This window comes from Papaver somniferum, chromosome 1, assembly GCF_003573695.1.
Source record: "Papaver somniferum cultivar HN1 chromosome 1, ASM357369v1, whole genome shotgun sequence".
In the NCBI taxonomy this organism is placed as follows: domain Eukaryota; kingdom Viridiplantae; phylum Streptophyta; class Magnoliopsida; order Ranunculales; family Papaveraceae; genus Papaver; species Papaver somniferum.
The window spans coordinates 77,010,952-77,021,836 of record NC_039358.1 but is presented as its reverse complement, the minus strand read 5'-3'; the positions used below and the strand labels follow the sequence as shown (position 1 = coordinate 77,021,836).

General features: G+C 37.8%; 1 protein-coding gene and 1 pseudogene across 1 annotated transcript; one reads left to right on the top strand and one right to left on the bottom strand.

Annotated features, from left to right (window-relative positions):
* Positions 1 to 6,131: 6,131 nt before the first annotated feature.
* LOC113291265 (expansin-A11-like) lies at positions 6,132 to 7,714 on the top strand. The gene is made up of 3 exons (XM_026540817.1): positions 6,132 to 6,440; positions 6,548 to 6,869; positions 6,997 to 7,714. Exons 1-3 carry the CDS (start codon positions 6,302 to 6,304, stop codon positions 7,304 to 7,306), a joined length of 771 nt encoding a protein of 256 aa, XP_026396602.1. The 5' UTR covers positions 6,132 to 6,301; the 3' UTR covers positions 7,307 to 7,714.
* A 1,245-nt stretch (positions 7,715 to 8,959) lies between these two features.
* On the bottom strand, positions 8,960 to 10,408 carry LOC113338046 (annotated as a pseudogene).
* Positions 10,409 to 10,885: the final 477 nt, after the last annotated feature.

Sequence of the window (10,885 nt, the reverse complement as noted above, 5' to 3'; positions counted from 1 at the left end):
TGCAATCTAATCCACCAATGCATCTCCACCACCAATCTTGTTGTTTTGGTAAATGGATCTCCTGGAAAATTCTTCAAACCCACTAGAGGACTCAGACAAGGAGACCCCCTCTCACCTTATATGTTCCTTTTCTGCATAGAGGCTCTCTCTAGATATCTCACTTATGCTGAATCCCAGGGTCTCATTCATGGGACAAAAATATGCAGTGAAGCACCTGCAATCAATCACTTACTCTTTGCTGATGACTGCATGATCTTCTGCAAAGCCAACTTGGAAGAATGCAACAACTTAATCAAGATTTTCAAGATTTTGGTCAGTCGTCTGGACAGTTGATAAACTTTACTGAATCAAGGATTTTTTTTAGTAAGAATACTGCACCAGATATTGCAGACATCATAAGCAATGCCATGCATGTCAAGAGGATTAATACTTCTGATAAATATTTGGGTTCTCCTCTCTTCACCAACAGAAGCAAAGTTCAAGCTTTCAAGCCTTGTATTGACAAATTAAAATTCAGGTTAGCTGGCTGGAAAACTAATCCATCTACAACTGGAAAAGTTACTATGATTCAAACTGTCACCTCAACATCCATTACATACCAAATGAATTGCTTTAAGATTCCAAAGGGCATTTGTAAGGAGATAAATGCTATACAAAGAGACTTCTTTTGGAACAAAGAACAAGACAAATCCAAAGGTATATTATACATTGCTTGGGATGCTGTCAACAAACCAAAGGAGTTAGGGGGATTGGGATTAAAAAATATGGAGTACTTCAATCTAGCAATGGTCTCACGAATTTCTTGGAGATTAATAGAAGAACCATACTCCCTATGGACTAGTACCATGAAGGCATCCCATTTCCCAAACCAAGAAGTCATCAGAATGGATATAAAACCAAAGAACACAGATTCTTGGATCTGGAAAGGAATCCTGGAAGGAATAGCTTACATTCAAAAATATTACATCTGGAAGATAGGGGATGGCACAAAGATTTACATATGGGAAGATAGATGGATTGAAAAACTACCTGACATAATTCAAAAACCACCTCAATGCCCTTCAAACCTTAAAACAGTCAATCAACTTTTTAATACCCAAGGAGACTGGGATACTGATATTCTAGCTCTCTGGTTTCCCCAAGATATTCAAAATCTCATCCTTCAAACAAACCATTTTCCAAATACTGAAGACACCATCAAGGGGAGCTTAACCAAAACAGGAAAATTTACTGTCAAATCTCTTTATGACAGGAAAATTAATGATAAATAGGCTAATGACACTGATATATCTCCATGGAAGGAAATATGGAAATTGGACTCTACTACAGCTATTCAGCTTTTCATATGGAAATGTGCTCATGGTATTCTCCCAACCAATGCCAAGTCAGCCATCATTCTAAACTACATTGATCCCATTTGCACCTTCTGCAAGAATGCTCCTGAAGACATTACACATGTTCTCCTGACCTGCCCAGCTGCCTCTGATGTCTGGACTAATCTCTTTGGGAAAACCCATCAACTCTTTACTGCTTACAGATCCTTCCATGATTGGTTCAACAGTTGGTTTCTACCTGACAATCCCACTGCCAGATGGAATGCTACTTTTGCAGCTATTTGCTGGTTCATCTGGAAAGCTAGATGTGATTTGGTCTTCAGAAATATAGACCATAATGCTGCTGCCACTGCTTTAAAAATCACTCAACATCTCTGCACTTTCAGTAGAGTGGTCCACAACCCAGGGCACATTTTAAACAACCTTTATTATCAGGAAGATACCAATGATCAGACACTCAGACTCAGCAGTCTGAACAGAAACATTAAAGAGAAACTTGGCATCACTATTAACATACATATTATGGAAGTTAACTATAACTTGGCTAATAGTGATTTACCACATTATACTAACTTTGCTTTTGTGGCTCTGTCTTTCACAAGGCAGTGTGTGGGAGCAAGGAATGTTAAAGACCCAACAATTGATCTCAGCAGAGCAAGTAGAGGAGCTCAACTAGCACTGGCTTGGGAAAAGGAAATGAGAAGGACCAACATTGACTTTGCTGCAAGGGAAGAAGAAATACTACAAGCCATACAAAAAAGCTACCGACTAGAAGTACATAAAAGATTTCAGGAAGATTCTACACAAAGTGCAAATAGGAAGTTTGAAGCAATAAGTTTTGTCTTGGGAAGAATAATTAAACTAGCTCCACAACAACCCAACAATGCTGCTAAATTAGCTAGGATATCCAGTTCCTCTAGGGCTGCACAACGGGTAGGGTGGGTAGGATATGGGCCATTTCGCCACCCTATCCGCTAACTGACGGGTAAGAAATTTTTTACCCGCCACCCTACCGGCCACTAAACGGGTAAGATCCTACCCGACCCATTATTTGGCGGGTCGGGTAGGATAGGGTGGCGGGTATAACCGTTTTTTTTTTCTTTTTTTTTTTCTATCTGGTTAACAACTACTACTCACTCTGTATACATAATAATATAATATGCTTTCCAATAAAACAGAAAAAAAATCTTGCAACAACAATATGTGCCAATCTAACTAGGAAAAAATAAACAAACAAAAGCATCCTGCTAGGCCATTTGTAGTCTCAAGAAACAAAGAGAATCAAATAAGAGTACCCTTGAAAAGGTGGACATCCTTTTTCTTCAAATAAGAGTATCACCACCAAAAGCTCTTCATATGACCTTCTTCAATCATCATCTACGATGATGGAATACGCACTAAGATCACCAAATAAAGCTGCATAACAACAGTTGAAGCCAATCAACATAAAAACAGAGGAGAGTTCAACATAAAAATGCCCAAGATATTCAATGCAGTTTCCAAATGCAGAGTACAACAAAAGATAGAACATAACATGTTGATTTCACTTTTGGTGCATGTTGTTGAAAGCAAACAATGGAGGGGGAAGTGAAAAACAAAGTATAGGTGTAATCCATTAGCTCATCACAAATATGAGAGAAGAAAGTGGGAATACCCTAATTTCAGGATTAGATAAATTTGGGAAGGACCTGTCCATATATACATACAACAGGTAGTAAATTAACAGCAGCAAAGAGAAGAAGGAACCACTATTAAGAAAACCAAAAGAATGACGTAGCAGCAGAATTACAGAACTGGGATGATCTCCACGAGATAACAAATCTAGAATAGGCAAAACGAGATAATATGCAACGTAAAGCAACAAGAAGAAAGACGCAATTCACCAGCAAGAGGTCAAGACATATGATGTTTAAAGCACCGCTAAGCCACTAAAACTTCTGCTTTCTTGTGAATTACATATTACTGGAGTTCATTCTTTAACAATTCTATTATCATACATACCATTCCCACATCTCTGTTTAACAACAGGTAGTAAATAAAACCCCCCATAGCACGATACTGAATTTCGAATACCAACAGGACTATATCAAAACTAGCCAACATTATCTAAAATTACAAAAGAAAGTACAATACAACCCCCCAAAGCTCGATATGCAACTTCAAGTACCAACATGACTATATATCACAACTAGCCAACTGAAATGTTCAAATACCAACAGGACCATATATCCCCTGCAGAATTATAACAAGTACCAACAAGACTATATATCCCCTGCAGAATTATAACAAGTTATCATGTGTTGCATTAGGAGGATTGACAACAGAATGACTTTCATTCGAAACATTATTCAAATCTTTGGGTTTCACATGGGATGAAACAGATCTTCAAATTAAATGGTCTGTACTGAATACTCTTTCAATGTTAAGTCGGCATTAAAATACAATACTAAAACTAGCATCTACTATGTCTTATGGAAATGATATTTACCTCAGCAGTCAACTTTTATTCCATTCTCTTTTCACTTTGTTCTTCCAGATAAGTTTTTTTTGCTGCTGCTGCAACCAACAATTGAATGAAAAAAATTCTTAGTTCTTTCTAGAAACCACTAAAAATTGCAAGCCAACTCTTAATTAGTTTTATCTGAAACGAAACAGAATTCAATCTAGTCTTTCAAATCCTAAACAAAGAACTAGCTGATAATTGAAACAAACCTTAAAAGAGGGTGTATGAACAAAGAGTAAAATCATGAGAATGAGTTAATGATTCAGAATAGTCCGTTTTCCCTTTCGAAAATCAAACATGCAGATTATGAAATTAGTAGATAAATCAATCAAAATTCTCACAAGTTCACAACAAAATCAAACCTCAATTTACTCGTTAGGTGGAGATGGAGCTGAGTTTTAAGACGAGTTTAGATGAAGATGGTATTGATAGAAGAAAGGGTTTCGTTGAAAATTTCAATTGAGTGATTCTCCTGCTAGATTTGGAGCAGAGTTTGATTTGAGAACAGGGAGAAAGGGTTTCGACTTTTCTTCGATTTGTGATTTGGAAAAGAAAAGAGATATGGAAGCGAAAAAACCACACTTTTTACCCCTGATATGTTTCAAAATTACGAAAAAAAATAGGCAGGAGATGAAAACAATGCGAGGGTTACTCAGTCATTTGAGTATATTAGCGGGTAGGCGGGTAGGGTAGGATAATTTCGGGTTTCACCCGTCACCCTACCCATTTAATAGTGGGTAAGAAAATCTCTAACCGTCACCCTACCCGTTCAATGGCGGGTAGGGTAGGATACAATTAAATCATTGGCGGGTAGGGTAGAAATAACGGATATGAGTAGGGTATGTGCACCCCTAAGTTCCTCTACCTTACTCCAAAACCTAAACTGGAAAGGCCCTAATCTTCATTTACTTTTGACAGCTTTACAGTCCATTCCAAACTTTGATACTCAGAATAACTGTAATAACTGTGATCTTTTGTTAAGAGGTCAACCTGGAGCTAGTCTTACCCCAGTTGCCGTCAATGCTGTTGTTACTGTGGAGTAAGTTGCTCTTTTGAGCATCTTTTCTCTTTTCTTATAAAAAAAAAATGTAGACCATATGCGTCAGCAATGGATACGCAAGTAAATTTGTTTTTACTCATTTCTATACACTGTATATATCAATCAAAGTACATAGTACGGTTCAACAACACTTGTACCTTCTAAATGTTGTACTAAAACCAACCACAATCTAAGGGGCCACACGCTAACTTCGACAGATCGATAAATTCCTCCAAAAACCTAATATAATACTAGTAGTAGTATGCATCCACAAATCTAAATTTTGGCTGTCTCATTATTGGAATTTGATTCGGATGCACAGTTCGTTCGTCGAATCCGCACCTTCATACTGCAAAAACATCAAAATCTAACTAAAAATTTGGTGCACCTCAGCATCTCTCCATGGCTCCATCCATGATCCATCGACCAAAAAAAGTAAACCGGCATATACTTCCACGAAATATATATTGGAAGAGAGGTACATGGCACCTTTGGCAGGATCTCTATCCCAAAGTCTTGTGAGGTCAGGTGTCCCCGCGATCATCCCAGTCCCTGAATCAGACATAATATACTAGTATATATACATAGTACTAGACGGTGGTTAGCAAGAAATGACAAATGTGCATATGTTTAGTGATATGCTAGATTATCAAACAAGTAAGTTCCTGTTAGACGAGTTAGATTCAGACAAAGTCATGACTAAAAAACAAGCTGAGCGAGCTAAAAGTCACTCAGACACCGTCAACATTCTACTGCTGTATATAAAAAAATATTATATTCATGGACATGTGCAGGTAGGTAGATGCATAAATTATGGTTTTGTTTGCTCATAATAGTAGGAGAGATCATTAATGTCCCCAAAAAAAAAGACCATGTGAGATGTACCATTTCCCCTCTCTTTCTTCAATCAAGGCAAAAAAATTATTCTGATCTGATGGATGTATATGCATCATGCACATCTAACCAAGCCAGAATGCAATTAATTCCCTTTTGCAGATCGGATAGCAACAAAAGCACACAGGCACACACATCACCCCCCCAAATGGTGTCCTATAGTTATTTGATTCATCCACGACTCTTAGAGTCTAGAGAGAGTGATAGAGGAGGGGTCTGAGCATGTGGGCATGTTGTTAAGAGAACGTGAGAATAATTGAATGTGACCTCAGAGATGATAATTAATAGAAATAGTTGCAGTTGTAGTAATATCAAGGGAATTGATTGGCAAAAGAATAAAAAAATTTCTTCTACTTGCAGTTTCTCACATGTACTTGTTTTTCATTTCATAGTTGATTTTCCTTCACCTATTTAAAGACCTACAAAGTCGTTTCTCATAGTGTAAGTAAGCCATACTCTTCTTCTTCACCATCTTCCTCTTCTTCTCCTCTTCCTTCTGTCCTAAATCTTAAGTACTTTTTGAGTCTGAAAATGAATCTCATGATTCTTTCACTGGTAATTGTGTTTGGGTTGAGTTACGGGTCTTTCCATGTCGATGGATATGCAATTGGTCCATGGAAAAATGCACATGCTACATTTTATGGCGGCAGCGATGCCTCGGGAACAATGGGTATATACATTCTTCTAATGCTTTCATTTTCTTTTCGTTTCTCTTGTTTTCTTTTCCTGGTTAGGTTTATATGAAATGGGACTGAATCTTTGGATGTTGATATACAGGGGGAGCTTGTGGGTATGGAAATTTATACAGAACTGGTTATGGAACAAGAACGGCAGCTTTAAGTACTGCTTTGTTTAACGATGGGGCTTCATGTGGAAATTGCTATCAGATGACTTGTGATTATCCAAAAGACCCTGAGTGGTGTTTAAAAGGAAAGTATATTACCATTACTGCAACTAACTTTTGTCCTCCCAATTTCGCTCAAGCAAGTGACAATGGTGGATGGTGCAACCCACCACGCGAACATTTTGATATGGCTCAACCTGCATGGGAGAAATTTGCAATTTACAGAGGAGGGATTGTTCCAATCAAGTACCGCAGGTTTGTTACTTTGTTCTCTCATCTTTTCCAACCATCCTTGTTTCTTACTAGTGTATCCGCCTTCAATCTCACTAATGTGGGATCATCTATTTGAACAATCTTAACATTTTCTGGGTTTGTGCTGCAGGGTTCCATGTAGGAAGAAGGGAGGGGTTCGGTTCACAATCAATGGAAGAGACTACTTTGAACTTGTTTTGATCACTAATGTCGGAGGGGCTGGATCAATTGCGTCAGTGCAAATTAGGGGTTCAAAGAATGGTCAATGGATGCCAATGTCCAGGAATTGGGGAGCTAATTGGCAATCCAACTCCTACCTCAATGGCCAAACACTGTCCTACAAGGTCACTACTACCGACGGAGTTACCCGTACTTTCAACAATGTCATCCCGTCTTACTGGACATTTGGTCAGACCTACAGTACCTCTGTACAGTTCTAAGCTCCTCAGGGGCTTAGAATTGCAGCTGGGTTTCAAGCTGGCAGAGGCGTGCTTCTTTTTTTACTGAAGCAGCCAGCCATTGTTAATGTGTCACTGGATGAGTTACAGACGGGAACATTTCATACCATCCTTGTGATTATTAAACATGGATTGGGAACTGTCAATCTGGGGTTATTAAGAAACTTGGATCTCAAACAGTAAGACACAAAGCTTTAAACCCAAAAATGATTATTATTATTGTTATGGAAACCTATTTTTCTTTTTTTAAGGATGAAATTGTAGATTACCGCCAATTTTATAGTGCACTGCAGTGTTTTCCCTTTCAATATTTGCCTAATGTAACATGATTTCTCATAATGCTCTGTTTTATCCTAAATGAAAAAGGCTTCTAAGGTACTGTTCTGTTCATGTTAAACAATGTCTGTATCTGAGCTTTCTTACATTCCTAGATTTATCAGTTGCATTCTTCAAGTCACTAACGAAACAAAAAACTAGAATAAAGAGGGGACTAGTTGTCAGATGGTCACAATCATTTACGTTTTCGATTATGTGTCATACATGAATTGTTCATTAAAATCCCGTACAGGGTTTCTGATTGTTGTTGTTAAGGATCAGAAATGCAGACCCAATGAGTTTTTGTCTACCCAGGGCACACACTAATCCATGCATAGGCAGAAGAGTATGCCAACAGTAATTTGTAATGACTAATAAGGAATGCCTGGAAGAGTTTAAACATTCAAGTTGAACAATTTTACAGAATAAAAACATGTCAAATTGAATCATTCCATGTTTCGGAAGAAAAAAGAGTAACATCAGACAAGAACTGGACTGATCCTATAAGAAAAGAAATATTTAGAAGGCATACTTTAAAAAAGGGTAACATCATACAAGAATTGGGCTGATGCAACAGTAAGAAAAGATTCTGTATAAGAAAACAAATACTCACTAAATTGACCTATCAATTGCAGAGGGGTATTATGTATCTTTTTGGATTCGTTCACCTTTCATATGTACCTTCTTTTGATTTTAGGAGGCTCTAGCTAATCCCACATAAGCTTAAGACAATCAACTTTTGCACATTTGATAGCTATACAGCTTCAAACTCACTAAATTGATCCGTACCATCTCGAATCTGCTCATCTTGTCTGAGAAACTACTACTTTGTAAGTTAACCTTCACTGATAAGTTACTGAAACTTGGTGCTTCAAAGGTTCAGGTTTCAGAATAGGAGTCACATGTCACCGAGCAGAGAAACCAGTATTTCTAGTATGGAAAATGTTAGTATAGTTACATGAGTTCTCTTAAGAAACATACATCATCTTTGTATAGGGGCAGCATGACAGTTCACGAATGCTAAAACAGAGAATTAAAACAACGCGGTGACTTCGTTTGTCACCATGTTTAAGTTTTGTAGGCATCACGAGTGTTCAAAAACTACAAACACGAGAAAGTCAAGGACTTGGTTGCTTGAAGTCCTGGAAATATTAATCAACAGTTCATTATGCCAGGTTACCAGCCACATCATGGGTTGACAATGTAGGTTTAGAGAATGCCAGTAGCAAGAACAACGGTGGCTAGAAAATGAAGAGGAGAAATGACGTTGAAGATGCTCATATTAAACTCATAATAAAGAAAGGTGAGGGAATACCTGAGCATTCCTTTACCAGGAATGATAGTCTTGTTTTTATAGATGTTCCCAAGGCTTGGCTCCTGATGCTTGAGCTTTGAAATTTTTTGTATGACCTAGTTTCTCTCTGTAAGAGTTATGCTTTTGGCTTGCAATTCTGTCTAACCAGTAACGCTGAAGAAGAAAATATGGATCGGACTACAAAAGACTTCATAAAGCTCCACATCGGTTTCACTTCAAACTCATCAAACGCTGAGCGAGCTCTTTTTCACCAATTCTACTGAGGAGGACAGCTATATTATCAAGATAAGGAGCTTTCAATTGGATCCTCTTCTCAACATTACACTAACTACATCTGCAGCTTCCACCAGAAAACCTTTTTGAGAAAGCTCAATTAAAAGAATAGAATAAATATCTGAATCAACATATGTTGAGTAAATCTTTCTTTTGCGTCTTACTGTACCAATAACAATTGGCGATTACAACAGGTATGCGAAATATTGCCTTCAGGATACAATGAAAGCCCTGCAACGAAAACTGAATTCAAGGTTTGTACCCCTTGATTCAATCAAGAACACACAAAGAGATTTCTGATTTCTGATGATGCTTTTTTGAAATAGAGAAAACAGATTGATTTTTCTTATATGTTAAACGAAACTGGGAGAAGCTATTTATAAAGGGTTTTGCACCTGTTGGGAATAGGTTTTTTTATTCGCCAACAGGTTTCTATTCACGAAACGTCAGGTTCCTTCATCAACAGACATCAATGGTGTCTTTTGGATTCGAAATTTTCGAACAGGCTTTTATCGGCCAAATAAAACCTTCAGTTCAAAAACCCCCACCAGGGGCGGTCTCCCCTGGACCCCCACGACCTGACCTGTCAGGTCGACCACAGCCTGGGGGGCGATGCCCCCCAGGACCCCCCTTTGGTTAGTGGCGTTGAAAATATTCCAACACTTCAAGTGTAAAGCTTCCATCTGCAACAACTTTGTCAATCAGCTTATAAGCTTCGTCATAAGGCCCTCATTGCATAGACCTTTAATCAAAGTACTAACTGTAATACGATTTGCAGCACAACCTTGGCTACCCATTACTTAGCTCACAAAAACTTTGTACCACAGAGTGTATGTAATGACATCAGGTGCCAAGTCTTTCCATCTCAACTAGCAACTCCAATGCCTTGTCAAAACCTCCAGTACTTGCAAACCCCATCAAGAAATGTAGAATAAGCAACAACATTCGGGCAACAATCCATGAGTTTGCATAACCTTAAGCATTTGACACGCATTCTCTAATTGATCAACATTATAATACCCCTTCATCATCGAAGTATAAGTCATCATATCAGTATAAAGATCAACCAAACACATTTCTTTCATTCATTAATTAGCCAAATCCATTTTCCCTATCTCACTGAAAAGCAAAATAACAGCATTATAAGTAGTTGTATCGGGTCGAAATTTAAATCCCCCCATCTTTTCCAACACCATTAAGGCTTCTTTACATAGATTAAAAATCATCTTAAATGTCTTAACGGAAACCAAACAACCTTCATTTCTATAACTATCATCAATTAAGATTTTTTCGGCATTTGCTCAAACAATTTGCGAGCTTTGCTGCACAACAATGGACTATGTCTATAATCAGAAATGAAAATGGTGATTGAAATTTTGGTCACAGAAACGTACCCATTGCTAGTGGATTGTACTCTGCGTCAACCCATTATGCGTATGTTTGAAGTCTGGTTCCTGGTAGTATCCCATCGGTCAGCAGGGTTTGCAAAATTGCCCGACCGACCTAAAAGCATGACTCATTACCGATAATTTTCTTTAAAAAAGACAATAACGCAAAAATAATAGAAGTTGCTGTAATAGTGGGAGTCACAATGTTGATTCGATCAATGTATAAGCTTAGCAAAAAATAAAATAAAATATAAAAATCAGAAAATTATA